At 45.0% G+C, this 24,048-nt stretch overlaps 1 protein-coding gene across 1 annotated transcript in view; it reads left to right on the top strand.

The window, feature by feature from the left end:
• LTBP1 (latent transforming growth factor beta binding protein 1) overlaps positions 1 to 24,048 on the top strand; it is a 1,129,437-nt gene that overhangs the window by 696,255 nt on the left and 409,134 nt on the right. Inside the window, exon 8 of the mRNA XM_086926894.1 lies at positions 6,905 to 7,007. Coding sequence (XP_086783020.1) covers positions 6,905 to 7,007 — 103 coding nt within the window. The remainder of the gene's footprint in view (positions 1 to 6,904; positions 7,008 to 24,048) is intronic.

Below are 24,048 nucleotides of genomic sequence, written 5' to 3'. Positions count from 1 at the left end.
GTTACTTACACCCACAACTGTATTACTCTAGCTACTCCGCTCTATGCCACTCCACTCAACACTACTCCACGCCACACTGTGCCGCTCCACTCTACTCTGTGCCAGTCCACTCTATGGCACTCTACTCAACACCACTCCACTCCATGCCACTCTACGCCACTCTAATCTATTCCACTCCATGCCACTCCACTCTATTCCACAGCTTTCCACTCCACTCTAAGCCATGGCACTCTATTCAATGCCACTCCACTCCACACAGTGCCACTCTGCGCCACTCCACGCAATGCCACTCTACTCCACACCACTTCACTTCACTCTACGCCACTCTACACTATGCCACTCCACTGCACTCTACACTGCTCCACACCACCCTGCTCTATGCCAGTTTTCGCCACTCTACTCTACACCACACTACTCCACTCCATTCTGCTCTACTCCACTCCACCCCACTCTAATCTATGCCACTCTATTCTCCTCTGCGACACTCTACTCTATGCAACTCCACTCTACTCTACGCCATGCTAAGCCACTCCACTCTATGCCACTCCATTCTACTCTATGCTATGCCACTCTATGCCACTATACTCCATGTCAATCTGTGCCACTCCACTCTACGCCACTCTACTCCACACAGTGCTTTTCTATGGCACTCCATGCCACTCCACACAGTGCCACTCTGTGGCACTCTATGCCACTCCACTATATGTCACTCTACTCTACGATAATCTACACCACTCTACTTTATGCCTCTCTACTCTATGCCACTCCATTCCACTCTACGCTACTCTACTCCACCCTTCTCTATGGCACCCCACTCTGTGCCACGCCACTCTACACCAGTCTACTCTACTCCACTTTACTTTACACCATTCTACTCCATGCCACTCTACCCTATGCCACTCCATTCTATGCCACTCAACTCCACAAAATGCCACTCCACACCACTCCACTTTATGCCACTCTACTGGACCCCACCTTACTCTACTCCGCCCTAATCTATGCCACTTTGCACCACTCCACTCTATTTTACTCTACATCACTCCACAACACTCTACTCTGCAACACTCCACTCTATGACACTCCACTGTAATCTATGACATTCTATTCCTCTCCACGCCACTCTACACCATGCCACTGTACCCCATGCCAATACACTGCACTGCACTCCACACCACTCACACAATGTCACTCTCCTGTACATTATTCCGCTCCACTCTATGTCACTCTACTTACTCTAAGCCACGCCGCTCCATGCCTCTGTTCTCCATGTCACTCTAAGCTACACCACTCATCTCTATGCCACTGTAATCTACACCACTCTACTCCACCTACCTGAGTCAACTACTGTATACCACTCTTCTGTACATCACTCTACATCACTCCAATCTACGCCACTCCACCCTACACCATTCTACGGTACGCCACTATAATCTACGCCACCATACACAACTCCACTCTATTCTACACAACTCTTCGCCTCTCCACTCTACTCCACTCCACTCTATGCCACTTCCCACCACACCACTCTACTCCACTCTACCCCTCTTTATGCAACCTCACTCTGCACGATTTTACTCCACTCTGCTTCATTCTACGCCACTCCACTCTACATCACTATACTCCACTCTGCGTCACTCTACTCTATGCCATTTTATTCTTTGCCACTCTACTCTAGACTATTATACGCCACTCTACTCTTTGCCACTCCACTCTATGCCACTTCACTCCACACAATGCTACTCAGCGCCACTCCACTCTACACCACTCTACTCTATGCCACCTTATTCTACACCACTCCACTCTATACCACTTTGTGCCACTCCACTCTCTGCCACACCACTCCACAACGCTCTAATCTATCCCACTCCAGTCTATGCCACTAAACTACACTCTACTCTACAACACTCTACTCCAATCCACTGTTCTCCTTGTCACTCTACTCCACGCCATTCTACTCCACCCAGTGCCACTCCACTCCACACTACTCTATGCGATCCACTTCACGCCTCTCCATTGTACACCATGCCCCTCCACTCCAGTCCACACAATGCCACTCTACTGCACTCTAGGCCACTCCACTCCAAGACTCTCCACTCTATGCCACTCCATTCTCTCCCATTCAACCATATGCCACTCCACTCTACTCCACTCTATCTTTAGCCACTCTACTCTTTGCCACTCCACTCTATGCCACCCCACTCTATGCAACTCTAATATATGCCACTCCACTCCACTCTAGGGGGCCTATTATGATCAGGGGCGGAACACCACTGCCCAACTATTGGTGGCGATCCTCCCGCCAGAACTCCCTGCCCGATGGCCATTTACCTTCACCACATTAGCATGGTGGGGGGTACCTCGGTGGACGGAAAGACCGTCTGCCGCTTTTAGCCAGCAGGTAATCGTCACAATTGCCTGCTGGGCGGATAAGGCCCACAATATGGTGGTAGTGCCTTGCAGGCACAGCCATCCATATTAGGATGGGTGCGTGGGGCATGCCTTTCCATGGCAAAGACTCCGCCATGGAAAGGTATGCAGAGATTGCCTTTGGGGGCCCGTTGCAGGCCCTCAGGGCGGTGGGCTGGTGGATGCCTGCACTTGGGGGGTTCCCATTGTACCCCCATTCTTTGGCATACACAAGATGGCAGGCACTGCGCGGTGTCTGTCACTTTATGCATGCCAATGTACAACATGCATATTTTGCATTGTGGCAGGAGCTGCTGACAGCATCGCCCGCCGCAATGCATAATATGCAGGATGCCACCGCCAGGGTGGCAGGCGCATACTAATTGGCATAGCGGGACTGCCGCACCTCTGGCGGACGGTCCCGTTTACCGCTATGGTGGCAGGCAGACGAAGTCTGCCCGCCATTGATGGGCCGCTCAGCTACTTTACACCACTGCATGATACTCTACACTGCTCCATGTCTCTCCGCTCTATGTCACTCCTCTACACTCTGCTCTATGCCACTCTACTGTGCACCACACCACTACCTTTAAGCCATGCTGAACAACAGCCACACTGCTATGCAATATGGCTAAAGCTCATTGGCAAAGCCAATAGCTCTCACATAGGCTTGAACTTTTGGCTTTTCCAATGCTAATTAAGTTGAGCCTACCAGACAGCAAAAACTGTCTGCTGGCAAAAAACATTGTTAGCTTACTAATAACTTACAGTGGGCTTAAATAATTCATACTTATATATATACATTGTGTGGTATTAGGTCAGTCCTTATCATCCACTGAACTGTTCAACTGCCATTCACATTTTACTTCTGCCAGCACAGTAGATTGGTCCTCTTTTTCTGTTTCCTCTGTTGCTCTGTGAGTGACAGCTTTGCCTGATTGAATAAACACAATTGTCTAAAAAGAAGTCAGTTTCACTGCCAGAGCTGAGGCCAATACTTTACCTGGATATTGCCTTTCTCATTCAATTCTTTATCCTATTTAAAACAAAATGTAGTCATTCTTATGTGTTTAATCTATGCCATCTAGTTCCATGAATTCATTGCCAAAGTACTCTTTCTTTGAGTCAACAGGAATCACATTTTCATGTGATGTGCATTAATAAAGCTAATAAGTTTTTCTATACATGTTCTACTTACACTTGTCTGCTATGAAGCAGCTGTATTGTTCCAGTACACACAATGGTTAATTTTTTTAACCACAACAAATTATTATTATTCAAAGCATATGACCTCCAGATTAAGGCAGCAACATGTTTTATTTTCCTTTCTTCCTTTTATTTTATTGTATATGCTTGCAAAAAAAAATATTTAAAAATGTTGCTACTGCTGCAGCTTGAAAAGGCCAGACATTTTGTCTCTGGGGATCCGCTAGAGAAAATATGTAACTGAACAGGCTGTCTGATAGATACAGAAAATAGGGGTACCTGCCACTGAAACTCTACATGAAGTGGCACATCTTGGGTCAATGGGGAAATTCTTTAGGTCCTAAGAACAAGCCTTTGTCTGCTTCTGTGATATCCTATCTAAGGTAAGGCAAAAACATTTTCCTGGCCGCAACTTCCTTGATTGCTGTACTGTGGGTCAGTCTTTCATTTCATTGGCCAATTGGAGAGCACTTGGAGGCCTACAGTAGTTTGCTCCTAGCCCTACGAAGGATACACTTCAGAGCATTCATTTCTCCATCACCTGCTGTCTCGGGGCAATCCCTGCATGGTGGGAAATTCTCATTTAAGGATCCTATGGTGAATTGTTGTGGCCAGGAATGTCTAACTTGCATCTATGACTTGTATGCTATTGGACTTGAAGAAGAACAGCAGATTCCTTGTAAACAATAAAAATTGACAGAGGAAATTTGAAGACTTTGTAAATCGCTGCACCATCAGCAGAGTAACTGCCTACAGCATCAGGCCAGCAGGCTCTTGAATTGGCTTCTGGAATGAGCCTGCCTCCTTGGTTCTCTTTGAAATAAAAAACATACCAAATGATAAGGGGTCTATTATTATAGCGGGCGGATCGCCACCGCCCGTATGGCGGTGGCGATCCACCCGCCAAAAGTCACTGCCCACCTACCTTTTCCCCCGCCACATTACGATGGGGGGGGACCCTGGCGTACGGGGATACCGCCTGCCGCTTATTTGCCGGTAGGCAATCCGCCAGATTGCCTACCGGGCGGAAAAGCCCAGCAATATGGTGCCGGTGCCTTGCAGGCTCCGCCATACATATCAGGATGATGGGGGGAAGTGTCTTTCCAATGGCGGAGACTCCGCCATGGAAAGGCATGCAGTCTTTACATTGGGGGCCTGTTGCGGGACCCCAGGGTGTTGGGGGTGTGGGGGTGCACTTTGGGGATACCTATGGAACCCCTCTACATTTGAATGCACAAGGTGGCAGGTACTGCACGTTACCTGTCACGTTGTGCATTCAAACGCACTGCATGCATTTCTCGCATTGCGGCGGGTGCTGCTTGCACAACCCACAACCCACTACGGAATAAAACACATAATTTAATTAAAAATAATTAATACATTCTAAAAATTATTATTACATTTATTATAATTAAATTACTTTCCACCCTATTCCCCTATAAACCCACAACCCGCTACGTAACTAAAACGTTAAATTTAGTTTTTAAAAAATTTATAACTTCTAAAAATGTAATACATATATTTAAAAATACATACAATACTTAAACAAAAATATAGAACACATACATTCAAAATACATACCAAAATACATAACACTAATATAAACATCGACAATATTTAAAAAAAAAAAGATATTTCTTACCTTACTGTCGAGATTCTGATCCACGATATTCTTGCTGTTGATATTCTTGTACCTCGATATTTACAACTCGATATTCTTGTACTTTGAAATAAAAAACTCGATATTCTGTCTGTTCACCCCATGAAGGCTAGGTATATTGGGCCGGCACGAGCCACAGTGTACTTGCTCAAGATCATGTACAAGTTTAAACAATGTTCCACAGCAGAGCGACCTGGGCGAAAACCATATTGAACCTCGGCCCACATTTTTTTTTCATCTGCCCAGGATACCAGTCCATACAGCATGAGACCCACAACCTTCACTATGGAGTCCTGGAGAGAAATGGGCCTATAACGGAACGTACTGTCCCGATCTCCCTTTTTGAATACCGGTACTATAATTGATAAGGCCCAGGAATCTGGGCGGCCAACCTTGACTATGGCATTCATAATAGCTGAGAGGACAGGCACCCAGGTCTCAACATGAGCAATGTAGAGATCAGGTGGGATCCCGTCTGACCCAGGGGCCTTGTTTTTGGACAGTCCCAAAATGCCAGCTCTCACCTCTCGTGCAGAGAAAACAAGATCTGCCTTGACCACTACCCTTTCCTGCCCCTCGGTTAACGAGACGTTTGGTTTCACAAAATCATTGATCCCTGGAAATTATAAGAAGTTATGGTTCCTTTGCAATTGACATATGATTTTGGCTGGAGTTCAGGTCAATGGCTTTTTTTTACAACTTTGCAAATCCTCCTTCTGGCTAAACGTTGTAAACATTATTATGAAGCTCTTGGAGCAGTAATGTGTGGTTCTCATTGTTCACACGTATTTTCACATTTAGATGCTGTTGTGCGTGTGTTCATGTCACATGATTTGAAAGGTTCTGATGTATTACTTCTTTTGTGTTGCGCTTTTCTGTACCCTAAGTATCACGTTTGAACAATTTTTGTACCCAAGTTCGTACGTTTGCCCAAAACAGTTTATAAGTGAAAACTGTCTATTTTTAAACAGGGAAGGAGACTTATGATCTTGTGTAGTACTTTCATGCACTGGCACCATGCTACATTACATTTCCACCTAATACGGTTAGCCCTGGTTGAAGGAGATAAAACAAATTTACCAAAAGTATCTCATGCTTTCATTTCGATTGTAAAACCAATGATGTAATATGCTGTAATATGAAAAATGAAGAAAAAACATTTAAAAAGTAAAGTGGACATTTTTCAATTTTAAAGGTATGTTTCTAACTAGCACTATGTCTTTTATGCTCCAAAATTAGAAAAACATAAATGTATGCACACCATTAAGTTTACGTTCAAGTTTATGGATTAAAGTTAGCATTAGGGTCAAAGCACAGATTAAAGAGAGGTCAAGGGTTCAGGTTAGGCTCAGGGTCAAGACACTTGTTAGGTTATATATTATTGCTGATTTTAGTCTTAAGGACTAGAGCTAGACAAGAACACTTCACAATCATGTGAGTGCATGTGGAAAAGACTAGTGGAAAGATGTCGAACATGGAAACAGGTTCGCTAGTTTGCTGACAAATTGTTCTGAGTTATATTTTCTGTTTCTTAGATATGCATAACTGCAGTAACAAATGAAGGCGAAGCTCAGCCGAGGGCACTTTCACATGTCCATTAACCTTGTACGTTCTCTCCCTTGGTCGTTTCAGTGTGGGAAAGCCCTTCCTGGGCTCTCGAAGCAAGAAGATTGTTGTGGAACTGTGGGTACTTCCTGGGGATTCAACAAATGCCAGAAGTGCCCCAAGAAGACAAGTAAGTCATCTCAAATGTGTTTGGACCCCAGTGCCTCTTCTCTGATAGCATACTGTTTAAGGGAATGCGCAGGCTTTCCTTCTCAGGCGGTATTCTTTTTTTTATTATTGAAAAGATTTTATTGTTTCACAGACAAAGTGCAATAAATGCAGGGACATAACTTCAAAACATCGGAAGATCATATTCCAAGCGATACATTTCTGAATCATGCAGGCTATATTCCTTTTTTTAAAAAATGGTTTGAATATTTTATTTACTAAGCATTTTCACATAAACAATACAGTTTATACTTAATGTCCGCTTTAGATAATCAAACAAAGGAAAATAAATATTTTTCACAGTCCCAGCTTTGATACAAGCTGAAAATGATACCATTAGGGGCCAGATTACATAAACGACCCAGTTGCTGCTGGTTTATAAATGTTTCTATTTTAGGTTTTATATATAGCGTCTATCAAACCCATTTGGGCAGTAATGAATAACCTTAAATATGTAAGTGAATGCATGTGCTCAAACTCACAGGCAGCCTTGAGTAAAGTGATACATCATCAAATAAAATTATATATATATATATATATATATATATATATGTATATATATGTATATATGTATATATATATATATATATATATATATATATATATATATACACACATACATACACACACGTACACCCATATGAAACATCCAAAAGAAAAGAAAAAGCACTCCAAAGTTGAAATCACTGTCAGTTTATTAGGTTTCGCTTACACTGATTCTGGCATTCAAGCGCTATTTTTTTTGTTTTGGATTTTACATTTTTTAGGGGGCCGGTAGCCTGCTTGGAGCACCGACTCTGGAAGTGTGGAGGAGACTACCTTACCTGGATAGAGCCTATACAAAATTAGATAGAAAAGTAATATGGTGGTTACCTGCCACTATGTAAACTATAATAAACACAAGCACACTTGTTGGATGATGTCATCAATAATGTCGTCAGTGATGGCATCAATGATATAATTTGAGATGTCATCACTGGTGTCATACATGATGTCATAAAGCATGTCAAGAGTGATATATAATAAGTGAGGTCATAAGCAGTACATGGCGGGGAACAAGTTATACTTAGCTCTGCTAACTATAACAGATGAATTTCTGTGTGTTTTGTGCAAAACGTTAATGTTGCCACTGACACATTCGCCTAACTATAAAATTACTTTAACCTTTGCTTTTTTCTGTGAATTTCTAAGGTTTTTTAAAAAAAACCACTTAACTAGATCTTTGTGTCAAACCTAACTATAATGCTACTTTAACCTTTGTTTTTTTCAGGGAATTTCTAGTTTTGTTTTAACATTATGTAATATAATATTACCATATGGTCAACCACCTGCTGTGTAGGGCCTTTGCCATTGAGCTGCTGGCCATTAGCTACAGGACCTAGCCGGCAGTCAGGTCCTGCGCCAAACCCCCCCACAGGCAGCCAACCCCACACTGATGACGTCCGTCAGCTGTGCACAATAAGGTGTTGGCAATATGGCCTGGCCTGCAACCAACCCACCCAGAGGCAACTGACCCCGCTGCAGGCAGCCAACCTCACGCTCTGCACAGTCTTTCATCCCACACATGGGGTTGGCCGCAAAGCCTGGCTTTCAGCAAGGCCATGTGTCCAACTCCCCGCACGCAGCCACTTGGAGGCAGCCAACCCACCGCTGTGCACCGTCTTTGCTCATGCATTGCATGGGGTTAGCCACATGGCCTGTGTTGCACCCAGGCCATGCTACCAACGTCCCACTAGCAGCCAACCATACACTGTGTACAGCTTTTGGCCGTGCACAGCGGGGTTGATCACAGGGCATGGCCTGCAGCTAGGTCCTGTGGCCTAGCAAGCTGTCCACCCCACACCGCACACAGCCTTTACCATGCACCTCTTATGGTTGGCCTCTGGGCCCTCGGGATCCTATCCCTGGGGCCATACCAAAATAAAAGAGGATGGGGCTGTGTGGCCCAACTCCCCAAACCTTATTAGGCCCTGGGGGCCTGATCCCTCAAGGTCCTTAAGTCTTTCAAAGGGGAGGGCATGGGGGGGCCACATGCCGCCCCTCTTTAAGATTCATTTGGTCGGGTCCTGGGAACCAGGGCCATGTGACCCTTCTTCCTGAGCCTCATTAGGCCATGGGGGCCCCTTCCACAGAGCCTTTTTTTAAGTGGAAAGGGCCCACGTGGCTCATCCCGGAGCCTCATTTTGCCCTGGGGACCCCACCCCCAGGAACTTAATTATTTTAAAGTGGAGGGGCTGATGTGACCTCCCTTCCTGAGCCTAATTAGGACCTGGGGGCCCGTTCTGCCAGGGCCAATTTTTAAAAAGGGGAGCCTATTCCTGCATGCGGACAACATACACCGGGGCCAGTGTGGATATAGGAGGATGCCTTGGTTCCCACCCAAAAGAACACCAAAATTGCCTGTACCGCACTTACTTTTTTAAGCTATCACAATTTCTGATGATTGGCCAAACCCACCTTTTTCATTTGAACCAGTATTTTATTTATACCTCTTGGTTTCAACTTTTTTTTGGAAACATTTTTTCATTAAAGAATTCATGTATGAAAAGGAGAAAGAAAATCCAAATGTTCTGTACAATATATACAAACAATTATACAAATATTTACAACAAACCATTTGAAGTCCACATATCAATGAAACATACTTGACATACTACATCCAAAGTACATAAATTTACATCAAACAAACAAACACTTCTGACATAATGAAAATTACTAGATAAGTAAGTTAATATCCAAATTTGAGACCGAATTTTTATAGATTCTCACTGTCTGAGGTTGCTGGCGGCGGGGTCGGTCGGGTCTGTGGGTGGGCTCCGGGTGAGGTTGGTGGATAGCTGGTCTTTGGTGACTTTGCTCCAGCAGCGGCGAGGCATCTGTTGGGTGCGGTGGTGCGTAGTGGGTTTCCGGAAGGTGAAGTGGATGCACTGGTGGTCGGTCCAGTGGAGCTCGGTGGTGTGGCTGGAGGAGATGTTGGAGCTTGCGGAGAAGATGGGGTCAAGCGGGTGGCCTGCGGAGTGGGTGGGTATTGTGACAAGTTGTCTGAGTCCGAGGTTGGCGAGGTTGTTGATCAGGGTAGAAGAGTTGGGGTTTTTGTTGTTCTTGAGGTGGAAGTTCAGGTCCCCGATGAGGATGTAGTTCGTGTAGGCGAGTGCGTGTGTGCTGACGAAGTCGGCGATGGAGTCGCTGAACTGTGGTCGGGTACCAGGGGGTCTGTAGACGAGGGTTCCTCTGAGTGTGGTGTTGGGGTCGGTGTGGATCTGGAAGTGCAGGTGCTCGGCGGTGCTGAGGGTGTTGTCGGTGTTTGTCGAGACTTTGAGAGTGTTCCTGTGGATGATGGCGATTCCTCCTCCTACTCCGTTGGTTCGGTCCTTGCGGGTGATCTTATAGCCTTCCGGGATTGCTATGGCGATGTCGGGTGCCAAGGAGGGGTACAGCCAGGTCTCCATCAGGAAGGCGATGTCTGGGGTGTTGGAGTCGAGTAGGTCCCAGAGTTCAGCGGCGTGTTTGCGGGCGGAGCTCGTGTTGGGAAGGATGCATCTGAGGTAGTTGGATTCTTTGGTAGGTGGGGTGGCGGGCCGGATGCTGGTGAAGCTGCAGTTCCAGCAGGAGAAGGGTCCTTGGGTGCACTTCAGGGCGGCTAGGCAGCAAGTGCGTGATCGTCTGGCGTTGAGGGAGCTGGAGTCGTAGCCGGGACAAGCATCATGGCGTTCGAGAGGGCCAGGGGTTCTGGCGCTGGGTGCGGTCCAGGCGCGGACGGGCGCAGACGGACTTGCCTTTGACGCGTCTGCTGCGCGAAAGTGCAGTGGCTGGCATATGTAAGGGAGGGGACGAGCGGCTGTGAGGTAGGAGTGGGGCGGGAAGCGGGATGGAAAAGAAATAAATGGCGGGAAAAGCAGTCCGTGAATGCAGACCAAAATACAAACAAAGCTTTACTCACGGGCACAAATGTTAGCTCAGGGGCACAATACAGAGGAGAATACAAACAGCTGACCTAGGCAGGAGCGGGCTGAGGGGAAGCTCGAACCCTGACACGGAGGGCTGGCTGGCAGGAAGGCAGTGCTGATTGCCGCAGAGCTGCTGGGGAGAGTGGCATCCTGAGATCAAGATCTGAGGACTCACTCATCATACCTTAAACGGATTTCAACATTAAATAAATAAATAATTTTCCCTAGTCATCTTCTGTTGAAATAGTCCCACCCGGCCCCACTGCCCCACGGCTCTTACCTGCATGGGCCGCGGCTGCAGGAGTTTAATGTTGGTATGATGTGTGGCTAGTCAGCGGGTAGTAAGGAGCATGGATAAACAATGGAGTGTGCCTGGTTAATGGCTGCACTTGAGTGAGGGCTTGGGGCTTAGAGAAGTAATTAGCCCACATGTAGATGAATGATTGAATTGTAAATGTGTGGGTGATGTGTCTGGGAGTAAGCTGGTGCATCATGCTGAGGCAGGAATTGTGTGATAAGTACGAGGATGGTTGCTCAGGTGATTGACTCTGGCTGGGAGGTCGGAGTTGGAGATGAGTTGAGAGAACTGGGTCCCTTGAGATATTTTGGTTGGATTGTGGCATATCTGCCATAGAGTATTTGGTTTGGTGCCTGGTGTTTGGTCTATTTTTTAGGGACAGAGTGCAATATTTCTATATGTCGGGCTTGTTGAGGGAGACACGGTCTTTTGTTCAGTGGCCAAGCTACTTCAGGTGAAGTGTGCAGGATAGCTAATTAAGAGATGGGTCAGATTCTTAGTTTGAAGATGAGATTATGTTTTTTCGGGATATATTCCTTTGGTGGTATCAGTGTGAGATTTGCGAGTATTGCATAGTCAAGATGAATAACTTACTTGAATTATTAGTCTCCTCCGTGATGAAAAATATGACCATATAGTCTGTTGTTTTTGAGGCTTTGTTTGGGGCATGATATGTTTTGTTTCTTGGTGGATTGGTTAGTCTGCTGTCGGTTTGTTTTGTGGTTATAGGTTGGTGTTTGTATTCTGAAGAGTTCTGTGGGTCTATGAAAGTTGTGGATTGTGATACATGGGTAACATATGCATATCTGTGAAGTGTGCGGTAGTGAATTAGTCATAGTATTTTGTATGGAGGTAAGGGGTTTGGGTAATGGGCTTGGTGGTTATATGGTTATGTGGTTTGTTTCAGATTGCTCAGCTAGCATTGTTATGCTAATCTTCCTAACAGCCACAAGATGTTTTACAGTCTGAAAGAAGACTGGATCTCTTTCCTACTGTCAGAATATTAATCCTTAATGCGTACACATATTTTATTCACAATTTGCTTGTTTTAAGTGGAAGCACTAACCTGAAGTAATCGGAGTGAGCATGTCATGGACGTCTTCACCAAAATTACAGGGTTTGACCTTAATGACATCACAGGAAGTTACATCATATGACCCCAAATCTTCAGAGGAAGTGATGTCACATGGCCTTAACCCTGATGACATCACGATAATTTACATTGCTTAAGTTCTATAATGACTGCATGATTAATATAACAGAGACAAAAGTCTATTTTAGAAACCACCTATATTAGGGTGCTGAAATGATCTTTGAAAATTGTGGGGTTTACTACTTGACCAGAAATTTTGTGAACAAGTGAGGCAAATGAACAAGACCTGTTAAAGAGCATGTTCAAAGGCGTTGCCCCATGGAGACCATTTAAACAAATGGGTCAAATGGTCTATGTTACAACACAATATTCAGATAAACTTGCTATAAACTATAGGCTCTGAAAGGGCACTCTTTTAATTTGCAAGTCCTTTCATGGTCCCAATGAAACATGGCCGATAGAACATGGCACTTCCCAGGAGTTGTGAAGATGTGTGATTGCTGCCTCCATATGTCAAAAATACCTACCTTGTGCAAGGCACAGCATTTTATAAATGGATGCCCCCATATCTCGTTGGTTTACCATTAGGCCAAAAATTACATACAATATGCCAGTGCTAGACTTTTGCTTTTAATGCTTCTCATATAATATGAGTGACCCATATGTCAACATTTTATTACAGTATGTCATAGCCAGCCTTTTTTTCAATTGTTGCCCCCCTCCCATAAGTGACAGTTGTCCTCCCTTATGATAAGAACTACCTCCAATGTGCTATCCACATTTTGCCATGGGTGCTGCTATACCAAGAACATCTTAAAGAACTTCCTCAAGTATTCCAGCACCAGCATTTTTCTGGTGCCTTCCTATACCAGAAATTAACACAGGTATGTATGCAAATACCAGTATTTTAGCACCGGCCCCTTAAACCAAACATGATCCTCCATTATAGCAGTGCAAATATTTTAAAATGGGTGTCTCTATAAGCTGGAATTCCCTTGAGTATGCCAGGGCACCATATTCTCACTCACGCTCACACAAATGAACTCACTCACACTCTATCTCACTCACTCTCATTGATTTATTCACATTCACTTTGCAAAATTGAGAGCTAGTTCCCAGCACCTGTAACCACCTCTAAAAATTAGGGAAGAGGGGGCAGGTGTGAGAAGAAGTGTCTTCAGTTTGTTCGTGAAGGGAAGCCCGTCTGTGAATTTTTTCACAATTGTTAACTGAAGCCCCTATCACTCCTACAAAGCGTAATGTGTAACACTTTGGAAAGCACATGCTAATTATTTTTAAACTGATTTCCTGTCTTATCAAATTTTTCCTAAATTGTGACATACTAATTTAGAAATCTTAGTTGCCTTTGAGACCTGTTGCAGTTTTCTGGAGCGTCTGAGCATAAAGGTAATTCCCAGTGGGGTAACAAGGGCACCATGGGCCCTAATCTACTGGATGGATATTAAACTAAAGCCACTATGGCGATACAGTGGTCCCTTATGTCACTGAACCCCAGTACCCTGCAACTACTCTACGAATTATAGCTATGCCCCTAGCCATAATATTAGAACAATCTAGCGAATACATTTCCAACACCCCCACCCCCACCCCAGAGGGTCATGGGGCAAGCAGTAGTTATTGGGCCCAAGCCTGGGGATTGAAACCTTTTACTCCTGTTGTCCTAGGAACAGGTTTCTATGGATGCTAAGCACTTGACCTTCAGTGGTAGCCCATGTCGAGCAGTCCAAGGCTTCTCTGAGGGGAGAGGAGGGGAGGGAAGGGGTAGACACAGGGAGGTGAAGATGGGGTCACAACTCAAAATATGTTCAGCAGAAGCCATAAATGATTGCCCTGTTAAATACTTGCTTTGACGGAACATTGAATATTTATATACAAACACAAAGTAAAATACAATATTCAAAAACAATACATGCAGTCCTGTGATGTCAAGGTTCTAGTGTTATAAGTGGGTCCTTGAGTCCTACTCCCCTCTCTCATGGGTGGTGGGTATTACCCATTCACAATAGGTGATATTCAGGTTAAGCTGCACTAGTAGTCCGAGTCTCAGATCTCCCACTTTGACTCCTTATTAAAGTTAAAAGAGTCCCACTTCCAAAACGCTATATGGCATACTGGGAAGGGCCAACTGTCAGGTCTCTTCGAGCTCGTCACAAAAACTATTGTGTAGGGCGTGGTTGCCGCTTCCTCAGTGCTCTTCCGATGCTTGGTAAGTTGTTTGGGATACTCCCCACAGATGGGGAGAGGGGGGTTGCTGCACTGTTGGTGCTGTCTTCAGTTGGGACTTAGGCACGCTTAAGTTACAATGGCGTCCTCTGCCTCCCAATGACAGTCTTGACCACAGCATGCTCCTTGTTTTGAACTGATGGCCCCCTCTGGCATATGGCATCACTGTCTCCACTCTGTACATGCTCTACAGAGCAATTGGTACAGCAGTAATCTTCGCAGCGGCATTACCAACGTACAGGGTCCCTGACTTAGCTCTGTACAAGGGCTACAGCCCAATTAGCATGGCATCACTTCTTCACTGCCGCTCCATTGACCGGATCAGTACAGCAAGGGACACGGTCACTTCACAGCCCCTCTCCTCTGGCATACGGGGGTCATCAACTTTTCCCTGCACATGGGCAATGACCAGATCAGTGCAGTAGCTGCCTCCTCACACCTTGTTACAGGGATCCAATCAACAGGATCCCCACTGGTCCTCGCTCCCCTCAGCGCTCACCTCTTCCTCACAGGGCACACTGGTCTTGGCAAGCAGGCAGGCACTGTTAGTTTAGGCTTCAGGGATAGGTGGTCTTGAAGTCCCTGGGTGATGTCCCTTTACCAAGCTGGGAGACTGGAAGGCCTTGGCCTTCACTCCTCCTCACAGGCAGAAATCTTGCAAAGCTTCTCCTCCACACACAGCCTGACTGGCTGCTTGACAGTTGACAATTTCTGGGAGCCCCAAACTCCCATTTTTATAGCCCATTCCCAGAACTCAAATGTGATTTAGAGTCTGGGTATTTGAATTTTAGGTTGGGGTCTGCTTCTTTTTGATGTGTTCTCTTCTCTATCCAGCCCGTCCTCCACCAAGCAGTCTATTACTGTAGGATTAACTCCAAATACGATAGCAGCACAACACAGACCATGGGATGGACCAGAGGTTCACACCTGGATGTCAGCCAGTGTGATACATGTGTCAAAAGGTTACCCCAGGTCACAGCCCTACTCATTATGATTCACTTATCAGCACCATCTCCTTCCTGAGAGTTACCCAGGCTCCCTTCCCAGTGACCAAAGAGACTGGCTTGCCTTTCTCCAGTGTGTCCCACCTGGCAGGAATGCAACAATCCATAACCCTGTCTGGGGTTTCCTCTACCTCCTCAGGTTTCTCCAGTTATCCATGGGTCTCCCAAAGTGGAACCCAGAATCTTCCCTATATTGTACCATCCATAGGTACATGTACACCCAGCACATGCATATAATATAAACTCACTGTGCAGCACTACACTCTTCATACACTGCCCTATCTTTGTACTGTACCATTCACAGACACACATACACCAGCACCTGTGTAGCTCACACACTGTACAGCACTCCACACCAAACCGAAGTAGGCCAAGAGTGAATGAAGCACACAGCAGCAGAACTTTAAATGAGTGAGTCTGTAGGCCTCACACCAGTGACACAGGTGAAAAGGACCTGTTCACTCCTGCTGATCACTGGTCAGTATTCTGCCACCACCTTGCTAGTGCAGCTTAGCCCCTGGCAGTAGTCTTTCATCACTATGAGGATAGTGCTAAGGGGACCCCTCCCAGTCCAAAAAGACCGCAATCCGTAAGACAGACCAACATAGCACAAACGTATGATTTGTGTTTACCCATCACAACAAAAATCAGGATCCAGACATCATTACACTTGGGGAACTCGGGGTAAGGGTGCACGCCCAGCATAATACGAGGGACTTTTCCATCCCAAGAATCATTGACCCTCTCACCAGATCCACCATCTTCCATCCCCCACTATATCATCTAGAACTTTGCGTACAGCCAATTACAAATTACCAAAAAAGCATTGTCATAGCCAGGGGCATAGATATCTATAGCGCAGCAGGTGCAGTACCAGGAGACGCATGTGACTGACCCCAATAGTGGTTGTTTTTACCACTGAACCAGGGGGTTGGGGCCCAACTTCCCTGCTTGCATTAGGGCCTATGGTCCTTCCTATGCCAATGACCATAGCTGTCGTCCCACTGTACAACGACGTGAACTGAGAGGAAAAGAACTGAAAAAAGACAGGTATTCGTTCAGAAACTAATTATCAGTGTGACATAGACAACCTCGACTAAAAAATAAATCAAAGTGTATCAGGCGTTACATGTCCATGAATACATCTCAGGAATGAGTCACCAGCCAGTATTAATCCTCTGTATGACTCACTGCTTGGCCCCTGACAGTTCCCAGTGTGAGTCACCTTACACAACTTGGTACAGTAAGAAATCTGGGAAAAGGCATGTTAGATCAATTGCCCCCAGGTTTGTTTACATCGACTGCACAATTTACTGCTCCTTAGTCAGAGTTAAATCTGAACCGGATGGAGAGGCTGGTGGGCGAAGGAAGAAGAAAGAATGGAAACTAAAATAACGCTGTCAGGGGAGACCATCTGAGGGGGTGGTTGAAAAGAAGCTAAGACAGATCTCATGTTCATTATTTCAAACTTTAAATCCCCAAATAAGTATCACAGCACGAAAGCCCTGTCAAATGTACTTCTACAAAAGAACGTTATTTGCATAGTGACGTTGTGGTTCCCCGTGATGTGATCTCTCTATACAGCCACACATCTGAACCTACAGCTCTCAAGTGGCACATCCGCAGAACCTTTTGTGGAAAAAGTTTTAACAAGCAAAGTAGTTTGTAAGTGCAGATCACGCAAGTCATGTGGCACAACTACTTCTCAGTATATGTAGATGTATCATGCAGCAAAGTGAGTCTCTCCAGCCCCAGATTAAACTTCAGTTGTGTGTTATTTTTAGGCCTCGCCTACCTGCCAGTGTATGCTCTGTCATCTGTTACAGTGGGCTTAGAGCCCTCTCATTGGGCCTCATTTATGAGAAATGACGAATCGCTGCGTGAAAGCAGCGATACGTCACTTCTCAGTGCGCACTCCTTGCATCATGATTGATGCGTCATATTTCTAATATGACGCATCATGTCGCAAGGAGTTACAGATACGTCAGTATTTCTGACGTATCTGTAGGCGCAAAAGTGACGCATTGCTGGAGTGTGTCACAAAAGTGACGCAACTCCAGCAATGTGTACTTTCACATGGGCAAGTCCCATTTTGTTAGTGCCTGCGTCAGTCTTACGCCTGCCATGAAGCAGGCGTAAGATTTTGACGCATTAGCGGGCAAGAAATGGCGCAGTGAAATCTTATAGATGTCACTGCGTCACTTCCATGACACTTTCTTGCGTCAAAAGCGTCACTAGGGGGGTGCGGGGGGTGCGGACCGCACCGGGTGACACCCCTGACATGGGGTGACACCATCAATCAATCAGTTACGCTGTGTATGTAACACAGCTCAGTCTGCGGCCGGCAGGAGCTTAATGATGTAAAGGAAAGCAATTCACTTTCCAACCATCACGTGAAAAACACCACAAGCAAGCACAAAAAAAAATCATCGCAGTGCAAAGATCGAAGTGCTAAACTGAATGGGCATATATAAGTCAAAGGGAAACACTTCTCGGGTATAAAAACAGTTTTCTGGGAAGGGAAGAGGTTACTTGAAATGAGAGGGTTCGGTATTGCTAGTCACTGAATTCAGGCAGGCAATGGACTAAAATTGCCCAGAAAGCTCCCAAGATTGAAATTCCCACAGACAAAAACAGATGACAAATTCCAAGTAATACTGTAGTTAAAAGAAATCGCTTTCTGTAATATCGGCTGTGTTTCGCAGTGCCCCGGGGTGCAGGCGGAGAGGGAGGGATGGTGCAGGCATAGAGGGAGATGGTGCAGGCAGAGGGTGAGATGTTGCAGGCGGAGGGAAGATGGTGCAGGCGGAGGGGAGATGGTGCAGGCGGAGGGGGAGGGATGGCGCAGGCAGAGGGTGAGATGTTGCAGGCAGAGGGTGAGATGTTGCAGGCGGAGGGGAGATGGTGCAGGCGGAGGGGGAGGGATGGTACAGGCGGAGGGGGAGGGATGGTGCAGGCAGAGAGGGAGATGGTGCAGGCAGAGGGGAGATGGTGCAGGCAGAGGGGAGATGGTGCAGGCAGAGAGTGAGATGTTGCAGGTGGAGGGGAGATGGTGCAGGCAGAGGGAGAGATTGTGCAGGCAGAGGGGGAGATGGTGCAGGCGGAGGGGAGATGGTGCAGGCAGAGGCGAGATGGTGCAGGCAGAGGGTGAGATATTGCAGGCGGAGGGGAGATGGTGCAGGCAGAGGGAGAGATGGTACTGGCAGAGGGAGAGATGGTGCAGGGGGAGGGGAGATGGTGCTGGCGGAGGGGAGATGGTGCAGGCAGAGGGAGAGATGGTGCAGGCGGAGGGGGAGTGATGGTGCAGGCAGAGAGGGAGTTGGTGCAGGCAGAGGGTGACATGGTGCAGGCGGAAGGGAGATGGTGCAGGCAGAGGGAGAGATGGTGCAGGCAGAGGGGAGATGGTGCAGGCAGAGGGAGAGATGGTGCAGGCGGAGGCGAGATGGTGCAGGCGGAGGGTGAGATGTTGCAGGTGGAGGGAGAGATGGTGCAGGCAGAGGGGGAGATGGTGCAGGCAGAGGGAGAGATGGTTCAGGCAGAGGGAGAGATGGTGCAGGCGGAGGGAGAGATGGTGCAGGCGGAGGGGAGATGGTGCAGGCGGAGGGGAGATGGTGCAGGCAGAGGGAGAGATGGTGCAGGCGGAGGGGGAGGGATGGTGCAGGCAGAGGGTGAGATGGTGCAGGCGGAGGGGAGATGGTGCAGGCAGAGGGAGAGATGGTGCAGGCAGAGGGAGAGATGGTGCAGACAGAGGGGGCATGGTGCAGGCAGAGGGTGAGTTGGTCCATCCGGTAAGTTGTGAGGGGGTGACACCATGAGTTACCCGCACCGGGTGACACCACCCCTAGTGACGCCACTGCCTTGCATACATTATACCTGGTGCAGGTATAATATGGCGCAGGGGTTTACAAAGTGACGCATCTACCTAGATGTGTCACTTTATAAATATGGCGCAACGAGGCGCATTTTTTACGCCACTGGTGTGTCACAAAAAGTGACACACCGGCGGTGAAAAGTGACGCACAGCCTCATAAATGAGGCCCACTGCTTTTTAATGGTTGGCTTTAATGCCACTCTTGTTGGCTTGCTTCTTGCTCATTAGCCATCTGGGCTTTCCTTCCAGTGGAGTAGCTAGACCATACAAATAAAATTACATCATATCAGGACACATGAACAAACAGGAAGCAATGTAAACAATATTAAAAACAAGTGAAAACACTCTAGTAAAAGTAAATCTAAACAATTTATTCGTATACACTATATTTGTTAAAAAATGGGAAACATACATGTCCTTCCTCCAGCCGTGCCTTAAGTATTTTGCCACACTCCACCCACACCTTCCATGTTGCTTCCCCCACCTACACTGTCACATGTTGCTTTCCTCACCCATGTCCCCGTGTTGCTTCCGTCCCATCCCTGTGATACTTCTGTACCCCCCTTCCCCTACATTCCTTTCAAACCCACCCGTTGATCCCCTCCACCAGCTTTAAAAAAAACAAAAAAACTTTGGCCTGTTTTTTTTATGTAATTATCCAACTCGGATCAGTTACTAAATAGAAAAAAAACGGCTGCAAAATGACACAGACACTATAAAAAAAACTTTTTTCAGCCATGCCGATAGTTTTGTCAATTTTTTAAAATTCTTTATCCATGCAGCATAGCATTAGGGATGCTGTGCTGCATGACTCAAAGTATTGGCATAGCCAAAATGTCCCAAAGGCATGATTGGTATTTACAAATGCTTTTTATTGCGTTTTCAAACAATTAACATGAACAAGCAACAGCAAAAGACACAGAAAAGCAGCTCACATGTTCAGAAAATGTGATACCTGAACATTGCCCATCACAGCAGAACCGCCATATGTTGTGTTAAATGTTTTACAATTTAGGCAATCTAGGGCTCAGCCAAATGTTCACCCCAGGTTCTGGACCTAGCAGTTCCAATTCCAAGTTACACGTGTCACCAATTCATTCATTGTAGCATTTAGTTACAATACTCAATATTCATTATTCCTAGTGTAGGCCTTCATGTCACTGTGTTTTGTCCCCTCCTTCCCCGTATCCTAGTATTGCTGGCTATTTATGAACAGGAGGTAGGGAGGGGGGGAAGGAACTTTTTAAGTGGGCAAGGGGCAGGAATGATTTAGAAAAGTGATTAAATAAATGATGGGTGTTAGTGTAAAAGATTTCATTGTGGGTTCAACGCTGCAGGAGTTACTTTTACACATTAAAAGGAGCCAGTAGAATGCGCTCTATCAGTAGGAACATGGGAAACAAGGAAGGCCTAGACTTAGAGTAATGAAAATTACCTTTAAATAACTAATAATTTTCTAATGCGGTAGTCAGTGATGGTTCACAACAGCAAATATGCATGTTTTCAATTTGTCTATGTAGACCAAATAAGAACACTGTTTTTTGTGGCTGTTAAATAGTACTAAGGAACAGGAAAAATAAAAGGACCAAACGTTGCACCTGCATGATATGCAACTTGGTGCTTAATAGAGCAAGTAGCAAATATTTTAAAATCATTTTCCTTAGTAAGCGCTCGTTCAGTATGCATTGTGGACACTCTTCGACTGAACTTTTGTCACCAGAAATTTTAAAGTTTAATTTAACCAGTCTAGTAATGCATAGAATTCCACCTTTCTAGTGTAAAAGACAATTTCCTTCTACGATATATTTGAAAAAGAACTTCAGAAGCTGCTCTTTCCAATTTTACCTCCTCTTAAGAACATTTCCATGGACCGAAGAGAGTATATTAAATCCGAAAAATACCCTACAGTGTGCAGACGTTTATATCATTTTATTTCTATATTTCTCTTTATTTTAAATAATGTTTATTGTTGAATTCTATTCTAAAGACAAAAATGAAGTGTAAAATTGCATAGTGCACAGTGCACATTTTTAAGTATGCTCTGTGAAACTAGTACTACATGTATGCTTCTACCTAAAATTACAGAACATCACCCTCTATCCAACCCCCTTCCCACACTAAAAAAAGTTGTCCTGCACATCTAACCTGGGCTCCTATTGGAATTCTATAACGCATATTAGCAAGCCCATTATCACCGTTTTAGCTGCAGTTTCTTACCGCTAAAACTGCAATAATTTTAACAAGGTTCTTGCTAATATGCCCCAAAGTTTTTGCTTGATTGATTGATTTTGCATGGCAAAACATATGGGAAATATCTGCCTGTACATTAACATAGCACACATTTTGCTAGGAGTCAACTGTTGCAGGTTGCCTTCACTACTTCTGTAAACTCTTGTGAATTCCTGAAATTCATACATCTCTACCATTGAAAGGTCAAAGACCGGTAGGTGCACTTTTGTGACTTTCTATAGGATTAGAGCTCATATTTTTTTTTAAACTGCCCACTTTGGCTTTACACAGATTCTTTATTATCATTATTTTCAAACAGCGGCGCACATCAAACATGTTTAATTAAATGATGTTGTAGAGAAATGGTATTTAAAGTTATCCTTAAAACAATGCACTGTAGTGTATTGAAACGTTCTTTGACCTTATTTTTTGCTTGGTCGCAAAGATTTTTCTGTGCTTATTTATTTTAACCGCTTCACCACGGCAGATAGTCTGCGGCGGTGCGAAACAAAATGACGCATGTGCAGTTTGGCCGGCCATCGTCCACACACGCCCACCGTGATGTTAAAGGCTAAAAGCAAAGAAATTGTGCAATAGTTTACCAAAGCCGTCAGCAAATATATTTGGGGTACATTGCTTGCCCACAAAATAAAATCACCATTCTTGCTTTCCTTCTTTTGCTTGGAGTTCAATTTAATAAAGGAGCATTCTGAGAGATATAAATGGCCACAAATTGTTATGTTTTGGAAAAGTGCAGAGATTTTTATAATGGAGTCACCATCATTAATGCAAGCTGAGCTTACAATTCACTGTAGTTCTTACAGTGTTCACCCTAATAGTAAATGATCTGTGCTAGTGACTCGTCTAGACCATTCATTTACACATTACACATAAGGATGCATGAGATCGCAGCAGACAATCCTCTTTACACTTTGCCTATTTTTTTCTATCTCTTTAAAGCTTTCTCTGTCTTTGTTTTGATTTGTACCTCCCCAAAGTCTTATTTTTTCTGGACCTTTATCTTTCATTTTAATTCTTTCGCTCTTTGGCACCCACTAATTCATGTTTCTGTCACTGTCTCTCTTTGTCACTCACATGCACATGATCAGGAGTGTAACATTAGAAAGGCACCCAGATTTTCATTTTATACTACATATTAAAAGTGGCCCCCTTCTAGAAAGCTTCATGGAATAACATTTTGCATAAGTTAGCAATACAATTCATGCTCCTAGTAAAGGCAAGTCTAAAAAAAGGACTGACTTGTGTCACTGGCCCACATGCATCAAGCATTTTTGGAGTCGCAAACGGTGCGATTCCTTAAAATCGGCCGTTTGCGATTCCAAAAATGCTTTTTTGGATGCATCAAGCAATTTTAGAAATCGCAACATTTTTGCGATTTCTAAAATTGCGATTGCTTTTAAGAAATCGCAAATTTGCGATTTCTTAAAAGCAATGCATGATTACTTTTAAAATTGCGAAATCGCAATTAGGGGATCAAATTTACCGAGTGGTTGAACCACTCGGTAAATTTGCAAAAAGTGTTTAAAACGCTGAAAATTCATTTTTTTCTACATTCATGTTACGGACACACATGTCCTTAGGACATGTGTGTGTGAAACATGATGCGAAAAATACATTTCAGGGGTGCATGGGGGGGTCCTTTGGACCCCCCCCTGCACCCATGAAATGCATTAACAAATTGCGATTTTCAAAGTGAAAATCGCAATTTGCTAATGCCTTCCCATTGCTTCCTACGGGCCTTTTGGCCCATAGGAACCAATGGGAATAGCGAATTCGCAAATTGTATTTCGGTAATTTATGCGATTCGGTAAAAATTGCGATTTTTGACGAATCGCATAAATTTACCGAAAATAATCATGCATCCCGTTTTGCGAATTCTAAAATGCGAATCGCTATTTTTCGCACTTTAGAACTCGCAAAATCCCGGGATGATGCATGTGGGCCACTGTCTCAACTACGGTAAGTACGGCAAGTTTATACACAGAAATATAACAAGCATTTGCAATGCAATAGGTCTCGCCTTTATGAGAGTTTGAGCTATTGGCATTGTAAATGACAATGCCTTTATTAATGTGCTGGTTTTAAAACAGATTGAAAAAAGGCATTGTCATTTAAAATGCCAATTGCTTAAACTCTCTCAAATGCGAGACCTATTGAATTGCAAATGTGTTCTGCACTCGTGCTATAAAATGTTTTAAAAAGCGTTTGGAGAGAGCTTTTCCTGCCTGCAACAGCAGGCAGGACAAAGCTATTTGAGAAAATAGACTTGGAGGCTGTAATTAAAGCCTACAGACTA

This window comes from Lissotriton vulgaris, chromosome 6 (genome assembly GCF_964263255.1).
Source record: "Lissotriton vulgaris chromosome 6, aLisVul1.2, whole genome shotgun sequence".
Taxonomy (NCBI): Eukaryota; Metazoa; Chordata; class Amphibia; order Caudata; family Salamandridae; genus Lissotriton; species Lissotriton vulgaris.
The sequence above is the reverse complement of the archived record's forward strand: the minus strand, read 5'-3'. Positions and strand labels throughout refer to the sequence as shown.